This window comes from Rattus norvegicus, chromosome 12, assembly GCF_036323735.1.
Source record: "Rattus norvegicus strain BN/NHsdMcwi chromosome 12, GRCr8, whole genome shotgun sequence".
In the NCBI taxonomy this organism is placed as follows: Eukaryota; Metazoa; Chordata; class Mammalia; order Rodentia; family Muridae; genus Rattus; species Rattus norvegicus.
Window position 1 is genome coordinate 8405307 of NC_086030.1, and position 21114 is coordinate 8426420.

Below are 21114 nucleotides of genomic sequence, written 5' to 3' on the forward strand. Positions count from 1 at the left end.
ATTGCTTTTGGAAAAATATTCATTTTTCCTATATTAATCCTGACAATCCATGAGGATGGGAGATTTTTCCCTCTTCTGAGATCTTCAATTTCTTTCTTCAGAGACTCAAAGTTCTTGTAATACAGATCTTTCATTTGCTTGCTTAGAGTCATACCAAGGTATTTTGTATTATTTGTGACTATTGTGAAGGGTGTCATCATTTCTCTAATTTATTTCTCAGCCTGTTTTCCTTTGAGTAGAGGAAGGCTACTGATTTGTTTGAGTTAATTGTATATCCAGCCACTTTGCTGAAGTTGTTTATCAGCTGTAGGACTTAACTGGTAGAATTTTGTGGGTCACTTAAGTATACTATTATATGATATGCAAATAGTGATATACTGACTTTTTATTTTCCTGCTTATACCTCTTTGACCCCTTTTATTGCCTAACTACTTTGGCTAGGACTTCAAGTACTATATTGAATAGGCTAGGAGAGAGTGGCAGCCTTGTCTAGTCCCTGATTTTAGTGGGATTACTTCAAGTTTCTCTCCATTTAGTTTGATGTTGACTACTGGTTTGCTGTACATTGCATTTACTGTGTTTAGTTATGGGACTTGAATTCCTCAATTTTCAAGACTTTTACCATGAAGGGGTGTTGAATTTTGTCAAAAGTGTTTGCAGCATCTAATGAGTTTACCATGTGAGTTTTTTCTTTCGGTTTGTTTATATAGAGGATTACATTGATAGATTTCTGTATATTGGATAATGCTGGCATCACTGGAATGAAGCCTAGTATATCATGATGGATGATCATTTTAACTATTGAGTATTTTGACATTGATATTCATAAGGGAAATTGGTCTGAAGTTTTCTTTCTTTGTTGGGTCTTTGTGTGGTTTAGGTATAAGCCTAATTGTGACTTTATAGAATTAATTTGGTAGTATTCTTTCTGTTTTTCTTTTGTGGAATTGCTTGTAGAATATTGGTGTTAGGTCTTCTATGAATGTCTCATAGAATTGAGTACTAAAGGCATCTAGTCCTGAGAATTTTGTTTGTTTGTTTGTTTGGGAGACTTTTAAATATTGCTTCTATTTCTTCAGGAGTTATGGGACAGTTTAGATGGTTTATCTGATGCTGATTTATATTTATTACCTGATATCTGTCTAGAAAATTGTCTATTTTATCCACATTTTCCAGTTTTGTTGAGTATAGGCTTTTGTACTAGGATCTGATTTTTTTAATTTTCACATTTTTTATTATATCTCTCTTATCATTTCTAATTTTGTAAACTGGATACTATCTCTGTGCCTTCTGGTTAGTCTGCCTAACGGTTTGTCTATCTTCTTGGTTTTCTCAAAGAACCAATTTCTGGTTTTGTCGATCCTTGGTATAGTTCTTTTTGTTTCTCCTTGGTTGATTTCTGCCCTGAGTTTGAGTATTTCCTGCTGTCTACTCCTCTTGGGTATATTTGCTTCTCTCTGCCCTAGAGCTTTCAGGAGTGAGATCAAGCTCCAAGTATACGCTTTCTCCAGTTTCTTTTTGAAGCCACTCAGATCTGTGAGCTTTCTTCTTAGCACGGCTTTAATTGTGTCCTTTAAATTTGGGTTATGTTGTGCCTACTTACCATTAAATTCTAAAAAAGACTTTAATTTCTCTTTTCATTTACACCAAGTTATCATTGAGTAGAGCATTGCTCAGCCTTCATGGGTCTGTGGGTCTGTTGTTACGTTGTTATTGAAGGACAGCCTTAGTTCATGGTGATCTGATAGGCGCATGAGATTATGTCTATCATCTTGTAATGTTGATGCTTATTTTGTGATCAATTATATGGTCAATTCTGGAGAAGGCACCATGAGTGCAGAGTAGAAGCTGTATTATTTAGTTTTGGGATGAAATATTCTACAGATCTCTGTCAAATCCATTTGGTTCATAACATCTATTTGTTTCAAAGTATCTATGTTTAAGTTCTGTTTCCATGATTGGTCCATTCATTACAGTGGAGTGTTGAACTCTCCTACTACTATTGTGTGTCATGCACACTGACCACCCCACCAAGACATCGCAGGAACTAAACCACCATTCCAAGGGTACATGAAGATGCATGTGGTTCCAGCCACATATGTAGCAGAGGATGGCCTTTTCAGGCATCAATTGGAGGAGAGGCCTTTGGTCCTTTCAAGGCTCAATGCCCCAGGGTAGGGAAATGTCAGGGTGGAGAGGTGGGACAGAGTGGCTTGGTTGGTAGGGTAGCACCGCCATAAAACCAGGGGGAGATAGCAGGTTTTTGGAGGGGAAATCAGCAAAGGGATAACATTTGAAACAAAAATGAAAAAATATCCAACAAAAAAAAATGTCAAAAAAAGGAGTTTGGTAACACCTACTAAAACTGGGTTAAAAAAATAGAGAGAGCTCAGGGAAAGAGACAAAACTAAAACAAAAATGTATGTACTTTACAGACTGCAGGTACTGTAATTTCTAGAAGCCTGACACCTATGCACTTAAATTTGAAATTTATTCTGAATATTCTCCCAAGGCCATGTTTCCAACCAGTTTTTCCAAGACAGCTAGTGAGTGAGTATTGCCCCTGGAATTTCATAAGAATGCTAACCTCATTCACGAAGCTCCAGTTTCATGACAAGATAACACTACCAACTTAAAAAACAGATGATAATTCCAACACAAAAGGATATAAATTTGAAAATTCTAGTAATATAAAGATATAATCATTTAATCCATGAAAGTAATTATGTTGCATACAAAATAATGGTCCTGGTTGGAATTTTTTCTCTTGCTAATATTTTTATTACTGTGAAAAATACCATAACAAAAGCAAGGTAAGGAAAAGGAGCTTATTTTGGCTTACACTTCCTGAGAGATTTTGGTCATCCTGTTAGATAAGACCACAGCAGACAGGAAAATAAGAATGGTAGGAGCTAGAAGTTGGCTGGTTACTTCATATTTTTACTCTGGAAACAAGAGATTGGATAGTAAGTAAAGTGACAATATAAAGCCCAAATGCCTTTCCCTAATGACCCAATTCCAGGAAGGCTCAACTTCTTGAAAGTTCTATACACTTCATGAATAATGTCATCAACAGAGGGCAGAGTATTAACATATGAAACTATTTGACATTCAAACAAGAGCAGCCCTACATATTCTTGTATCTTCTGCAGGTTAAATTTAAAAAACTACCAGATTGTTCTGGCAATGGTTTATGCCATTGAGGAGATCAACAGAAACCCCCATATTTTACCCAATGTGTCTCTGGGATATGATATATATAATGTCCTGTTCAATGAATGGTTTACATTGGATAGATGCATCACATGGATTTCTGGGCCAAAGAAGTATATGCCAAATTACACGTGTAGGAGAGAGATGAAGTCTATTGCAGCCCTCACAGGCATATCATGGATAATATCTTCCAATATAAGGACACTGCTAGAACTCTACAGATATCCACAGGTGAGAGTGTGTAAAGTGAAGAAAGATAAGGCCACATATAATTCAGTCCTTGTCCAAGGTACTAAAAGAGGATAAAAGAAACATGTGCTTATGCATCTGACAAGGTTTATTATCCCAAAGCGCAAGTATTCTGTGATGTAATCAGGACAAAGAAAAGGATTAGATTAGAACAGACATTGAATGCAGGGAACCCTGAGTGTAAAGGTATGATGTCAGGGTTTCTCTTCCTGCACAATACATAGTTTTGAAAAGCACCTTCGTGCCTAAAGTCATTGAGTCACAAACATGAGAACCAACCTTTGGATATCTAACATTCATATAAAACCAATTGAAGACAGTAAATTCTGTAATGTAAGTTCCGGTTAAGCAGGTCACAGATGAACCAGGGTAACCGAAACAGTGAGCTACAGGTTTACTTAGAATCCTTTGCAAAAAAGAAACAAAGAAACAAAGAAAGAAAAGAAGACTAAAAGAAAAATGAAAAAAATTAAAATAGTGAATAAGACAAAGAATTCCAATATTGACTTTGGCCTCATGTACACACAAATACAATCATGGTGCATGAATTCACATTATTTTACACGATTCTAAAAGCCTGTCATAATAGGACATGTGCTTTATGCTTACTCCTCTTAATTCTTTTATTCTCTTTATCTTCTTAAACTTTTAGCTGACCATTGGGACTTTTGACAGTAACCTGAATAATCATGAGCAGTTTCATGATATTTATCAAATAGCCTACAAGGACATGTATCTCACCCATGGCATTGTCTCCTTGTTGAATTATTTCCACTGGAACTGGGTAGGACTAGTTGTATCTGAAGGACGAAATGGTTTTCAGATAATCTCAGAAGTTAGGGCAGAAATGGACAGAAACAAAATATGTGTAGATTTTGTGGAATTGATCCGAGTTAGTGAAGTATCTTATTTACCAAGCTACCTATTGAATCCTACACATCTTGTGAAATCAACAGCAAATGTGATCATCACCTATGGTGACAGTGATTTTCTGAGGGGCTTTATGCTTTATTCAAGGAAAATTTTTGTTACAAGGAAAGTCTGGATCATGAACTCAGACTGGGATACTATCATCCAGTCACAGCATTTCATTTTACATTCATTCCATGGGAGCTTCATCTTTGCACATCACCACAAAGAAACCTCTGGTTACAGAAATTTTATCCAAACAGTTAATCCTTCCAAATACCCAGAAGATTTTTACCTTGCAAGGTTTTGGTTCTACTCTTTTAACTGCTCATTTGCTGATGATGACTGCAATACACTGGAGAACTGTCTGACTAACGCGTCCTTGCATGAAACTCCGGGGAGCCGTTTTGACATGGTCATGACTGAGTTTGCTCATAATATATACAATGCGGTGTATGCCGTGGCCCACAGCCTTCACAAGATGCTTCTTCATCAAGTAGAAGTAAGACAAGTAAGAAAGGCAGAAGACCTGACATTTTCAGCCTGGCAGGTAATGTGTCTTTAATTGGCTTACTCACAACATCAACAATGGGATTTTCTCTCTCTCTCTCTCTCTCTCTCTCTCTCTCTCTCTCTCTCTGGAGCTGGAGACCAAACCCAGGGCCTTGCCCTCACTAGGCAAGCGCTCTACCGCTGAACTAAATCCCCAACCCCAACAATGGGATTTTCTAAATGTATGCTTTTGACGTCATGCTATTTATTATGGATCTCTAAGGGTATGAAAGAAATGACTTGTAACTGATAAAGGGGTAAGTAAGTCAAAACATATACAGAGGTTTTTAAGAAGGACAAAGTTTCCATGGACGGAAGACAGTGTTCTAAATCCACATCAGTGTTTTGTGTTGCCAGGTCAAAGATTTGTATATGAAAGGTTCAGAAAGTAGCTTCTCTTGTGAGCCCAATAGAAAGCAGAGAAAGACTGTGGAAGTAAGCTGGTAATCCAGAGATGATTGAGGAAGGTAGAGTGCTTAGGCACATTGAATCAAACAACATGGAGAGAGAAGTTACACAGACATGCTGGAGGATAAAAATAACTGAGAGTGATATAGGTATATATTATAGGTAAAATATAGTATTATATTATATTAAATGTATAATTTAATAAAAATGTGAAGTCCTAGCTATGGAGAAGAGGATTAAAAAGAAAGGGAAGGGACTGAGATGATTAAAGATAAAACACTTAGTCAGAAGACTACCACAACATGCAGCAAAGCCTGAGGAGGCCAACTGGGCAATGAAGATGATTGATGATAGGGTACTCTCTTAGTCAGGGTTTCTATTCCTGCACAAAACATCTTGACCAAGAGGCAAGTTGGGGAGGAAAAGGTTTATGCAACTTATACTTCCACATTGCTGTTCATCACCAAAGGAAGACGGAAATGGAACTCAAGAAGGTCAGAAAGCAGTAACTGATGCAGAGTCCATGGAGGGATGTTACTTACTGGCTTGCTTCACCTCCCTTGCTCAGCATGCTCTCTTATAGACCCAGGACCACCAGCCCAGGTTCAGCATCACCCACAATGGGATGGGCCCTCCCCTCTTGATCACTAGTTGAGAAAATGCCTCACAGTTGGTCTCATGGAGGCATTTTCTCAACTGAAGCTGCTTTCTCTATGATAATTCCAGCTGTGTCAAGTTGACACACAAAACCAGCCAGTACAGGTACCTAGCTATATATAATTCTACAACTTGCAGTAAAGACATCAGAAGAAGTCGAGGATGGAAATGCAGGTGCATCAGGCTAGGGTGTTCAAGCAAAGTCTATTAACCTGATTTCACCAAAAGCAAGGAGTTTCCAGAAGTGTGCTGAAATTAAGGAATGCAAATTTAACACAGTCTTCCTTTACACCAGTGATGAACATATCAACAAAAAATGACAAAATAACCCCATTGACAATAGCCATAAAGAAATTAAACATCTAAGAATAAATCTGGGCAGGGCAACCAAACCAAGAAAGAGTTCTACCATGAAAACTTTAAGACAGTGAAGAAAGTAAATGAGTTGAAGAAGACACTAGAAAATAGAAAGACCTCCCAAAATAATGGGTTACAAAAATTGATGTTCTATATTGGTCATAGTTGACAGCGCAATTGACATTTAAAAGTAACTTCAATCAGTATTACACCATCATGAAATGTCAGCATGCAAAATTAAGAGCCAATATTTAGAGGGTCCTATCCCAATTTGAAGAGGACTAGTCAGCCAATGCCTGGTGAGATAAGTAGAGTAAGTTTTCTCCAGGGATGTGGTCCGGATAGGTTATCCAAACCCAAGTGGTCAGCAATAAACACATGCATATACAGACAAATTACAGTAAACAGACTCAGTATGACATGTTGAGGTGGGAGGTGAGTCATGAATTTCCAAGAAAAGTGTGGGCCATGGAAGAGAGGAGAAAAGCAGAAATGATGTGAGTAGTTTGGTTTTTTGGTTTGATTTGGTTTGGTTTGATTTAGTATAGTTTTGTTTAGTTGTGTTTGGTTTCCTCATGTATGAAATTCTCTAGAAAATAATTTTTAAAACATCACTCTCCTTCACAGGCTTATAAAAATCTTAAAATTAATGTGAAAGCACAAGAGAGCAAGAATAGATAAAGCAATCCTAAACAAAATGAATACAACTGGAGGTATCATCATACCTACTTTAAACTCATACAAGAGTCATAATAATACAAATAGTACAGTACTGCCACAAAAACAGACACATATATAACCAGTACAATGAAATATAATGGAATATAATACAAAGAATAGAATACGTGAATAGGATAGGATAGGATAGGATAGGATAGGATAGGATAGGATAATAGAGGGCCCAGACATGAACCCACACATTTACAGTGAACTCAGATTTTAAGTAATCATGCCAAATGCATACATTGAAGAAATGACCGTATTTTCAACAAATGGTACTGTGCAAACAGGATTTTAATATGTAGGGAATGAAAATAGACCCTTATTTCTCAGTGTGAATAAAACTCAACTTCGAATTGACGATGGAACTCAGTATAAGTTGTGATACCCTGTAAATGCTATAGGAAAAGGCCAAAAATGTTCTTCAAATTGTGGACACATAAAAGCATTTTGAGATAACCCTGGAGGACAAGAAACAATAAAACAGGGAAAATGAGATCTCATGAGAGTAAAATATACTGTACAGCAAAGGAAACTCTTAGTAAAATGCCAGTCCACAGAAAGGGAAAATAATTTCCAAGCTTATATCTAATTAAGAATTGGGGGAAAATACACAAAGAGTTCATAAAATTCATACATGAAGGAAACGAACAGTACAGTTTTAAATTTGGCTATAGAACTAAAGAAAAAACTCTCAAAATAAGAAATAAATATAATGGCAACCTGATGGCAAGAGATGGCTAGTAAACACTTTTAAAAGTTTTCAACATCCTTAACCATCAAGGAAATACAGACCGAAACTACATTTAGAGTTCATCTAACCTCAGAATGGTCATCATCAAGCCACCAATGACAACAAATGTTACAGATGTGGAGAGTGACAGACTCTTATACACTGTTTGGTAGAAGTAAAAAGTAGTGCAGCAACTCTGGAATCAGTCTGGAGGTTTCCTTAAAAGATGAACTGGAACATATGAACCCTCACACACACGCACCCCATACCATTTCTGGTCATACACTCATGGACTCTATATTGTAGCACAGAAATGCTTGTACACTCATATTCACTGGTGACCTACGCACAGAAGCCAGGAAATTAAATCAGCCTAAATATCCATGAGCTAATGAATGCATAATGAAAATGTGGTGCCTACAAACAAGGGACTGTTATTTACATGTAAACAAAAATAAAATCACCACATTTTCAGGAAAATGGGTGAAACTTGTCAAAAAAATCATTCCCGATGTAGGGGCAGGCCCTTCTGGATGTTGCCCTCATGGAGAGCTGAATTCCAGGCCTGAGGAGTGACTTCAGGCCTGAGGACAGAGGTAAGACCAACTATCTGCTCCAAGTGACCGTCCTGGTGGACTCAGGATACACACCCACAGGAACAGCTGAAAGGCAGTGGACAGGAGCAACTACATGCCTGAAAGCAAAACTTTGTTCCCATACCTGTATGGGAGAAAACAGGAAAATAGGTCTACAGCACTCCTGACACACAGGCATATAGGACAGTCAAACTACTGTCAGAAATAGCAGAACAAGGTAACACCAGAGACAACCTGATGGCAAGAGGCAGGTGCAGGAACCAAAGTAACAGAAAGCAAGACTACGTAGCATCATCAGAGCCCAATTCTCCCACCAAAGCAAACACTGAATAGCCAATAACACCAGAAAAGCAAGATCTAGATTTAAAATCACATTTGATCGTGATGATGGAGGATGACAATAAAGACATAAAGAACGCCCTTAGAGAAAAAAAGGAAAACACAATTAAACCAGTAGAAGCCATTAAAGAGGAAACACAAAAATACCTGAAAGAATTACAGGAAAACACAATCAAACAGGTGAAGGAAATAAACATGGAAATAGAAGCAATAAAGAAAGCACAAAGGGAGAAAACCCTGGATATAGAAAACCAAAGGAAGAGACAAGGAGCAGTAGATACGGGCATCACCAACAGAATACAAGAGATAGAAGAGAGAATCTGAGGAGCAGATGATTCCATAGAAAGTATTGACACAACTGTCAAAGATAATGTAAAACAAAAAAAAAAATACTGGCCCAAAAATACAGGAAATTAAGGACACAATGAGAAGATCAAATTAAGGATAATAGGTATAGAAGAGAGTAAAGACTCCAAACTAAAAGGACCAGTAAATATCTTCAACAAAATCATAGAAAAACCTTCCCTAACCTAAAGAAAGAGATGCCCATAAATGTACAAGAAGTCTACAGAACTCCATATAGATTGGAATAGAAAAGAAACTCCTCCTGTCACATAACGGTCAAAACATCAAATGCACAAAATATAAAAAGAATATGAAAAGCAGTAAGGGAAAAATGTCAAGTAACATATAAAGGCAGACCTATCAGAATTACTCCTGATTTCTCACCACAGAATAAAAAGCCAGAAGATCCTGGACAGATGTCATGCAGACCCTAAGAGAACACAAATACCAACTGAGGTTACTGTATCCAGCAAAGCTCTCAATTAATATAGATGGAGAAACCAAGATATTCTATGACAAAACCAAATTTACAAAATATCTTTCTACAAATCCAGCCCTACAAAGGATAATAAATGGTAAAGCCCAACTCAAGGAGTCAAGCTAGACACTAAAAAAAGCAAGAAAATAATCGTTTTGTAACAAAACAAAGAGAAGACAAGCACACAAACATAATCTAACCTCCAAATATGAAGATAACAGGAAGCAACAATCACTATTCCTTAATATCTCTCAACATCAATGGATTCAATTCCCTAATAAAAAGACACAGATTAACAAACTGTATTCGTAATGAGGACCCAGCATTTTGCTGCCTACAGGAAACACCCCTCAGAGACAAAAACAGACACTACCTCAGAGTGAAAGGCTGGAAAACAACTTTGCAAGCAAATGGTCTGAAGAAGCAAGCTAGAGTAGCCATTCTAATATCGAATAAAATCGATTTTCAACCAAAAGTCATCAAAATAGATAAGGAGGGACACTTCATATTGATCAAAGGAAAAATCCACCAGATGAACTCTCAATCCTAAATATCTATGCTCGAAATACAAGGGCACCTACATACATAAAAGAAACCTTACTAAAGCTCAAAGCACAAATTGCACCTCACACAATAATAGTAGGAGATTTCAACAACCTGCTCTCATCAATGGACAGATTATGGAAACAGAAATTAAACAGAGACATAGACAGACTAAGACAAGAAATGAACGAAATGGACTGACAAGATAATTACAGAACATCCTATCCTAAAACGAAACGATATAACTTCTTCTCACCCCCTCATGGTACTTTCTCCAATATTAACCATAAAGTCAGTCATAAAACAGGCCTCAACAGATACAGACAGAAAGAAATAATCCCATGCGTGCCATCATACCACCACAGGCAAATGCTTGTCTTCAATATCAATAAGGGAAGAATGCCCACATATACATGGAAGTTGAACAATGCTCTACTCAATGATACCCTGGACAAGGAAGAAATAAAGAAAAAAATTAAAAACTACTTAGAATTTAATGAAAATGAAGGTAAAACGTACCCAAACTTATGGGACACAATGAAAGCTGTGCTAAGAGGAAAACTCATAGCTCTGAGTGCCTGCAGAAAGAAACAGGAGAGAGCATATGTCACCAGCTTGACAGCACACCTAAAATCTCTAGAACAAAAAGAAGCGAATACACCCAGGAGAAGTAGAAGGAGGCTATAATCAAACTCAGAGCTGAAATCAACCAAGTAGAAATAAAAATGACTATACAAAGAATCAAGAGAACCAAAAGTTAGTTCTTTGAGAATATCAACAAGATACATAAACCCTTAGCCAGAATAATGAGAGGACATAGAGCATGTGTTCAAATTAACAAAATCAGAAATGAAAAGGGAGACATAACTACAGAGCCAGAAGAAATTCAAAAAGTCATCAGCTCCTACTACAAAAGCCTATATTCAACAAAATTGAAAGTCTGGAGGAAATGGACAATTTCTAAGACAGATACCAGGTACCAAAGTTTAATCAGGAACAGATAAATGATTTAAACAACCCCATAACTCCTAGATAAATGATTTAAACAACCCCATAACTCCTAAAGAAATAGAAACAGTCATTAAATGTCTCAGAAGCAAAAAGAACCCAGGTCCAGATCGATTCAGTACATAATTCTATCAGACCTACATAGAAGACCTCATACCAATTCTATCCAAACTATTCCACAAAATTGAAACAGATGGAGTGCTACCAAATTCCTTCTATGAAGCCACAATTACTCTTATACCTAAACCATACAATGACCCAACAAAGAAAGAGAACTTCAGACCAATGTCCCTTATGAATATCGACGCAAAAATACTCAATAAAGTTCTTGCAAATCAAATCCACGACCACATCAAAACAATCATCCTTCATGATCAAGTAGGCTTCATCCCAGGCATGCAGGAATGGTTTAATATATGGAAAACCATCAACCTAATCCACTATATAAACAAACTGAAATATAAAAAACGCATAATCATCTCATTAGAGGCAGAGAAAGCATTTGACAAAATTCAACACCTCTTCATGATAAAAGTCCTGGAAAGAGTAGGATTTCAAGGCCCATACCTAAACATAGTAAAAGCCATATACAACAAACCAGTAGCTAATATTAAACCAAATGTAGAGAAATCTGAAGCAATCCCACTAAAATGAGGGACTAGACAAGGTTGCCCACTGTCTCCCTATTTATTCAATATAGTTCTTAAAGTTCTAGCCAGAACAATCAGAAAACAAAAGAAGATTAAAGGGATACAGATCAGAAAATAAGAAGTCAAAGTATCACAATTTGCAGATGATATGATAGTATATTTCAGTGATCCCAAAAGTTGCACTAGAGAACTACTAAACCTGACATACTCCTTCAGCAAAGTGGCTGGGTATAAAATTAACTCAAATAAATCAGTAACCTTCCTCTACACAAAAGAGAAACAAGCTGAGAAAGAAATTAGGGAAAAGATACCCTTCATAAGAGTCCTAAATAATATAAAATGCTTCGGTGTGACTTTAACCAAGCAAGTGAAAGATCTGTATGATAAGAATTCCACGTCTCTGAAGAAAGAAATTGAAGAAGATCTCAGAAGATGGAAAGATCCCCCATGCTCATGGATTGGCAGGATTAATATGGTAAAATAGCCATTTTACCAAAAGCAATCTATAGATTCAAAGCAATCCACATCAAAATACCAAACCAATTCTTTAGAGAGTTATACAGAACAATTATCAAATTCATCTGGAATAACAAAAAACCCAGGATAGCTACAACAATCCTCAACTATAAGAGGACTTCCGGGGGAATCATTATCCCTGAACTCAAGCAGTATTACAGAGCCATAGTGATGAAAACTGAATGGTATTGGTACAGAGACAGACACATAGACCAGTGGAATAGAATTGAAGACCCAGAAATGAACCCACTTGATTTTTGACAAAGAAGCCAAAACCGTCCAATGGAAAAAAAGATAGCATTTTCAGGAAATGGTGCTGGTTCAACTGAAGATCAGCATGTAGAAGAATGCAGATCGATCCATGCTTATCACCCTGTACAAAACTTAAGACCATCTTTATCAAGGACCTCCACATCAAACCAGATATACTCAAACTAATAGAAGATAAAGTGGGGAAGAATATCAAATACAAGGGCACTGGAGAAAATTTCCTGAACAAAAGACAAATGGCTTATGCTCTAAGAAAAAGAATCAACAATTTGGATCTCATAAAACTGCAAAGCTATTTTAAGGCAAAGGACACTGTTGTTAGAACAAAATGGCAACAAACCGATTGGGAAAAGATCTTTACCAATCCTACAAAAGATAGAGGCCTTATATACAAAATATACAAAGAACTCAAGAAGTTAGACTGCAGGGAGACAAATAACCCTATTAAAAATGGGGTTCAGAGCTAAACAAAGAATTCACAGCTGAGGAATTCTGAATGGCTGAGAAACACCTAAAGAAATGTTCAACATCTTTAGTCATAAGGGAAATGCAAATCAAAACAACCCTGAGATTTCACCTCACACCAGTGAGAATGGCTAAGATCAAAAGCTCAGGTGACAGCAAATGACGGCGAGGATGTGGAGAAAGAGGAACACTCCTCCATTGTTGGTGAGATTGCAGACTGGTGCAACCATTCTGGAAATCAGTCTGGAGGGCCTTCAGAAAACTGGACATTGAATATACACAATAGAATATTACTCATCTATTAAAAAACAGTGACTTTGTGAAATTCATAGGCAAATAGATGGAACTGGAAAATATCCTAAGTGAGGTAACCCAATCACAGAAAAACACACATGGTATGCACTCATTAATAATTGGATATTAGCCAAAATGCTCAAATTACCCTAGATGCACAGAAGACATTAAACTCATGGAGGATAACCAAAATGTGAATGATTCACTCCTTCTTTAAAAGGAGGGATTAGGGAGGCAAAGTTTAGAACAGAGACAGAAGGAACACTCATTCAGTGCCTGCCCCACATGTGGCCCATAAATGTACAGCCACCAAACTAGATAAGATGGATGAAGCAAAGAAGTGCAAGCTGACAGGAATGGGATGTAGATATCTCCTTTGAGAAACAGCCATAATAGAGCAAATACATAGGCAAATGCCATCATTAAACCACTGAACTGAGAACGGAACCTCCATTGAAGGAATCAGAGAAAGGACTGAAAGAGCTTGAAGGGGCTTGAGACCCATATGAACAACAATGCCAACCAACCAGAGCTTCCAGGAACTAAGCCACTACCCAAAGACTATACATGGACTGACCCTGGGCTCCAACCTCATAGGTAGCAATGAATAGTCTAATAAGAGCACCAGTGGAAGGGGAACCCTTGATCCTGCCAAGACTGAACCCCCAGTGAACCTGATTGTTGAGGGGATGGTATTAATGGGGGGAGGATGGGGAGGGGAACACCCATAGAGAAGGGGAGGGAGAGGGGCTAGGGGGATGTTGGCCCGGAAACCGGGAAAGGGAATAACAATCAAAATGTAAGTAAGAAATACCCAAGTTAATAAAGATGAAAAGAAAAATATTTAAACTTCAGCAAAAAGAAAAGAAAAGAAAAGTTGAGGGAAGGACTAAAGGTATTCAAGGGGATGGCAACAACATAAGAAGACCAACAGTACCAACTAACCCAGACCCCTCACATCTCCCAGAGACTAAGCCATCAATCAAAGAGCATACATTTTCTGACCCAAGGCTGCAGGCACGTATGTAACAGAGGATTTGTCTAACCTCAGTGGGAGAGGATGGGCCTAATCCTATACAGACTTGATGGCCTGGGGGAAGGGGAATGGAGTGAGCACACACTCAGGGGTTAAGGGATGGTGAGATGGGTGAAGAACTCTTGGATTTGGGACTGGAAAAGGGGACAACTTTTGGAATGTAAATAAAGAAAACAATTCTTTTAAAAAAAGGGAGAACAGGAGAGATAGCTAATCATAATAAAGAATGTATAACAAAACCATTGAAAACGTACTATATGTAATTTAACTTGAAATAATATTCTTTTAAAGATATGAGGATAGAAACACTATATGGCTGGATAATTTGAGTGTTTATAGAAGCCGAGATTTACTAAACAAAAATTCTAGTAACAGGTATAGGACACCTTCTTACGACTTCTTGATCAAAGAGACCTCCAATAGTCCCCAACCAAAAATAAAAAATATAGGTTCCTGGCACTCCTTTTGGTTACAGGCCAAAAATGGTATGTAGTAACCTACTTCATCAAGGAGCTCATACCACATCAGATGCAATTACAATTGAGCTGTAAGCACCTTTGCTGGCCAAATTTCAGAGTATAAGATGCAGGTTGCTGGGCATCAGTGATTGTATTAGTCTGGGCCCTCCAGAGTGACTTGTAGGATGTGGTCAAGCTAATCAAACAATGGCTGGCTATAAAGAGAAAGTCCAAGTATCCTATTGTGGTTCAGTGAACAATGCTGGACATCTCAGCTGGTCTTTAGTATATGATGGAACCCAGTAGAAGTAGGCTACAATTCCACTGGAAAAAATTGACTTGCTAAAGAGGAGAGAGTAAGCAAGCAAAAAGCATAAGCTTCCCTCTTCCATGTTCTATGTAGGATTTCAGCAGAAGACATAGACCAGATCATATCTGGATCAAAGATCTGGGTTAAAGACCTGTCTTTTCTCAAATCTAGAGATTGGAATTAAAGGCTTCTCTTCCTACATCGAACATCTACATTAGAAGTGGATCATCCTACTTCAAATTATGCAAAACTTCCTCAAAGATGTACCCTCCATTTTGGGTATTAGTTGAGTATAGATGTAGTCAAATTGACAACCAAGAATATAAAACAAAAGCCCAACACTTGTCAACTTGAAACACAATCATAACTCATGGCCACTTAGTTTTTAAAGAAAAACAATAACCAGGTCACGATGACACATAAACATGATATAGCTGTCCCTCATACAACCACAAATGCACTATGAATTTAACATCAGAGGCAATGCCCCTTGAGAGACAATGTCTAGTGTCTCCAATATAAATATGATAACCACTGATATGCTCTTAATTGATGTTTCATTACATAATAGAGAAATTAAAGAAAAAAAGACAGATATCTGTATAAACACATTCTTAACAAATATAACAGAAACACTCATATCAATTATAATTCTCATTTCCACAACTGGTCATATGGCCTTAACTTATATTTATACTTATGTTTCTCTACTACCCATGCTGTCTTTGCTCCACCCTTGCCAAGCACCCCAGCAAGTCTTGGAGCTTTTCCTGGAGCAATGACTCATACAATCATGTCCTTTGTCATCTTGCCTGGATTAGGCCCTTGCAGTTTCCCATTGATTTAATTGACATGACAGTGCCAGGAAACTCCCTAAAGGATATTCTGAATTCAAGTCATAATCCTCCATATCTCTATTGTGGAGAAACAAGCCAATTTTCCCATGGTAATGTGGATCAGTCACCCCTCCAAACTGTCACTCCTGTTTCAGCCTGCTATAGTTGTAGGGTATTGACATGCAGGCCTGAGTATGCTTCTTATTCTCAGAATGTGGACTTTGGTATTAAAAATGCAGTTGAATGTTTTAAGCAGGGCTTAAGGGGCAATATGGACAGTGTTGCCGAGAACAATGTAAATTATAATGGCCTGACTCAAGAGGTTTCAGAGGAGAATATTAGTAAATGACAGATCATTCTTGTAATATTTGTAGGGCAAAAGTGGCTCCTTTCTTCGCTTGTCAAAAAAAATAGCCTGGGCTTTAGCCCTCAATTTATTTAAGAGTTCTTGATAAATGGCATTGGCAGATGAGATTTCAAAATAGTCTAATACTATTTCTGTGATAGTGCTTAGTGATCTTATGCAGATCTATAATGAAAAGAAACATGCTGAGCAAGGAAAAATACCAAAGGTTTGATTTGAAGGAGAAGAGAACACCAGGAAGTGTAATCAGGCTAAGTCTTTTACTTAAAAAGATGAAAAGGTTTTAAAGACTGATATTAAATGTGATAAAGGGGTGATGACCACAGGGAAAGACTCCACCAAGCTAAGCTTCCAACTTGTGAAAAGAAATTAAAGAAAAACATAAGAAGTGAAGGAAAACATCCAAGACAGAAATGAGATACAGATGTAATTGAACAAGAGGCCATATTCCAGACCTTGCAAGCAGCAGAACTTGACAGTTAAGGCCACATATTTTTGTCTTTAGAGTCAAGGATACAGGTAATGGGTTATAAAATCTCCCTCTGTGACTAAGGAAACCACTGTGGCCAGGTATATGACAGGAGTATCCCTGCATGCAGCCCATAGAAACTGCTGTGTAAAGCTATGCAGATAAATCCTGTATTTCATTGAAAACTCCAAGACATTAGAGATTCCAGAGCTCTGGGATACCTGCCAAGGAAAGCTGCGAACAAGGTATGGAACCAGTTCAAGATAGAAATGTGTGATGCAGTCAACAAACCTGAAAGGAGTTGCAGATATGAGTTTGCCCAGATGCATTTGAATCTTGCTTTGGTCCAGTATTGCCTCATAATGCTCTCCTTCTTTCCATTTAGAATGGTAATGTATATTCTGTCCCAATATATGTCACAAGTATGTGACCTGTATTTTAATTTTAAGGTCTTATAACTAAGAGGTTGCCTTCAGTCTCAGAGGAGACTTTGAACTTTGAAATTTTAAGCAATGTTGAAACTGTGATGCACTATGGGGACTTTTGAAGTTGGATTAGTTGCACATTGCATTATAACATGGAAACACGCCTAACAGGGGCAGAGGTGGGATGTGGTGGTTTGTTCATGAAAGACCACCACACGTTCATTTGCTTGAATGCTTATTCACCAAGGAATGCCACTTTTGAAAGGATTGAGAGGTGTGAACTTAATGGGGTATGTGTGGCAAGTTGGAAAAAGTGTGTTACTGAGGGTGGGCTTTGACATTTCAAAAGCTCAAGTCAGACCCAATGGCCTTCCCTTCTTCCTGCTGCCTGTGGATCCAGATATAAAACTCTCAGCTCCTTCTCTTGAACCATGTCTGACTACATTTCATCATGCTTCCCACCATGCTGACAATGAACTAAACCCCTGAAGCTGTAAGAAAGCCCCATGAAATATTTTCCTTTAGAAGAGTTGTCATTGTCATGTCTTTTTACAGCAATAGAAGATTGACTGAAACAGTGATCATACATATTGTGAGGCCTGCAAATTTTAATACCAACTTGCTAAGCCATTTGTAAAATAGTGACACTTTTGTTATGAGGGTAAACAGTCTCTAATTGCATTTGTGGCCCACTCCACAGCAAAGAATCCTTGAATATTCCTGAATTCTAGTCAAAACCATGTAGCTGAGGAAGTAAGTTGTAATGGGTAATTTATAACTGTTTAGTTAAATTTACATAGTGTGAAACTGCCTTATAAATAATTGTTTAAGGCTCTACTATATACCAGTGCTACTCTCAGCCACAATAGAAGAAGCCTGTCTTCACAGTAAGCACTGATTCAGTCACACTTGTTCCAGGTGCTGAGAATAAGTGACTGTTGTGTGTTGAGCTCTATACTAGACATTTATTTATAGCACCATTCTCTGAGGTTCAGGAATCATTCCAGAAGAGGGGTATGGAAAGAATATTGCTGAAGAACATGGAGAAGTGCTGCAAAATATCATCTTCTAAGAATGCAATCATGGCAATCTTGAACTAGAAGCTTAAGTTACTTGTGCTGGATCTGCACGACACTAGCTATATCAATGATCTATGGAAAGGGAAGGGTACCCTACTCTCGTTGTGGAGCTATTGAGTACTAAAATGTCTGAAAGATTAGACATCATCATTGTCTTCAATTTTGTACCAACTGACATTCCACTTTCAGGCTCAAGAAGTTTCAAACTATGATCAAACAGAAGACCTCAACTTCCCATAGAAAATCTTTACATGACAGGAAAAGTAAACCACCAATTTTGCCATTCCTAATATACAGATTTTTTTATCATTTCTTAAATGTATATAGAAGTATTTGATCTTTTTATCCTAATCAAACTATCTTATCCACCCCCCTAGAGTTGAAACCTTTTATCCAGCAGTCATACCTCTCATTTTAACATCATTTCTGTGTCTCACTCTGTCTAATTATTATTCTTCACATAAACATGACTGGGTTATTTACCAAAACATGGGCAATGTATTACTAGTTACAACACTGCACAGAATGGCACTTCCTCTCCTGGAACTTCTGCCTGACCATAGATCTTCAGTAAGGTATGGAGACTCTTATGTTACTCCCCCACTGAATGATGGGTCATAATGAGTAAAATTTAACATAGGTCATACATGCATAATAACAACTGCAATAAATTCATGTATGCAACAGCAGATTATCATCCAAAGTATAGTGTTTTTATACTTATCATCTATAGCTTATTTCCTATGGCCCTGTCTTCTGCAATATTCCATGAGTATTAATGCCTCCAACATTAGCTACCCAATGTTCTTCTCTGCAAGCCGCGGTTTTTATTTCTTTCTGCTCCACTTGTTCTTTCTCATTCTAGATCTCTGTAAGAGTTGTTAACAATAATGATGTCACAGATTCAGTATTGGGCTGTCTTGAAATTTCACCCACCAAGAAATCAGTTTGGTACTTGTTAAAAACCCTGGGCAGGTTTTTAGGACGATGGCAGAGGCACGTGGAATTTTACCCCCAAATGTCATAGGAATGTCCTCTTATCCAGTTGCTACTGTTTTTCCTTTCTGCAACCTCTTGATCTCTCCCCACTGTTCATATATGCTGTTCTCAACAGTGTCTTCCAGGCTCTACTAAAAGGCCCTTTAATCTCTCTTTATAACAATCAACTGCTTTTCTACTCCAAAGTTCCACAAACTCCCACATTCTTCCACAAAACAAAATGGTTTTGTTCTTCACAGCAATATGTCTTTCCGGGTTAATAACATCTGTGTTAGTTACATTTCTGTTGCTGTGAATAAGCACTGTGTACAAAGCAACTCAAAAGAACGTTGTCTTCCTCTTACAGTTCTAGAGGCTTAGAGGCCATAATTGTAAGGACAGCATGAGAGGACATGTTAGGCCTGATTAACAACCAAAGCGGGATGCTGAGAGCTCACACCCTCTAACTCAAGAATGAATCAGAGCTGGCAAACTGGGGCAGTATGAATCTTTAAACTATGAAGGTACACACCCAATGGCATACTTTCTCCAACAAGGCAGCATCTCCTAATCCTCCTCCTAACAACAGCAGCAACGAAGGAAAAACTGTTCAAATATCTGTCCCTATGAGGGACATTTTATCATTCTAACTTTTACATAAGTCAAATATACTATTTCTTAGCAATTTGACCACTTATAAACCTTTGTGTTACCCACTACTCACTCCAAGAAATTCTTCTAATTAATACAGAAAGCAAAACTAACACGCGAGTATTATCATAAGTATTTAGAAAGCAGGTGGATACCATTTCTATTTAGCAATGTAACTGTATGTTTCTTGCTAAGGTCAATGTCCTCCCCCACCACGACTGAAAGCTATGAATTCCCTCCATGTTCTGTGTTTCAAATTCATTGTTACATTCATGTTACTATCTTTCCAGTGAACGTATCTAGACAAAGAGGTCATTATCATAATCAAAGGGTTTGCAGCTGGGTACTATTAATGATTTTGCTTCCCCAAAATTATCTACGGTTTTCACCCCTAAAGGCTAGCCTAGAGAAAGGACTCTAGCCTCAGGTCTAGCTTGGTACATTTAACAATAATATGAGTGATGGACAAGCAGAAGTAGTGGCATTAGCCTGAGTTGTTTGGGCAATATCTGGATCCCCTGACAAACAATTCCTAAGAAATTAATCTATACCAAATACTGGGATTTTTGCTTCATAATCTTTGGCTTCTGTGAGAAGAAATATCCAATAATGCTAGATGCATCAATTCAAAACAAATTTTTAATTATAATTTTATTAGACAGAAAAGCCAAAAGATTTCCACAGGCCTTTTCATACTTGGTTAGTTAAATTATCTCCCCATCCTCTTCTCTATTCTTCACTCCTATTCTGGATTAAACTTTTCTACCTACAATGCTCTTCCATTCCTTAAGTGTTCTAATATGTCCTCCTCAGCACCTATTGCCACTTCTCCTTCCCTCTCTCATAAACCCATTCTAACTCCCTGGTCCCTATAAACATCCCATTTAAGATTACAAATCTAACCATTCAAAGTTATCATCTACAAATGACAAAGAAGACATTACCTTGGTCTTCCTGGTCTTGCATTGCTTCATTCAGTATGCTGATTTCCAGATACATCCATTTTCCCAAAATTACCATAATTCCATTTTTCTTTACAGATGAATAAGAGTCCATTATGTAAATGTACCACATTTTACTTATCTATTTATCAGTTTATTAACATCTACGCTGATTTAATTTCCTAAATGTTTTGAAATAGGGTAAGTGCCTTTGCAGTAAGATTTAGGGTCCTTTCAGCATATGCCTTTTTATTTACTTAAATAA

The 21114-nt window shown here is 37.5% G+C and overlaps 1 protein-coding gene across 1 annotated transcript in view; it reads left to right on the plus strand.

The window, feature by feature from the left end:
* LOC120093129 (vomeronasal type-2 receptor 116-like) overlaps positions 1–21114 on the plus strand; it is a 99708-nt gene that overhangs the window by 38366 nt on the left and 40228 nt on the right. Inside the window, exons 2-3 of the mRNA XM_039089912.1 lie at positions 3153–3444; positions 4115–4921. Of these exons, the coding sequence (XP_038945840.1) occupies positions 3153–3444; positions 4115–4921 (1099 nt within the window). The remainder of the gene's footprint in view (positions 1–3152; positions 3445–4114; positions 4922–21114) is intronic.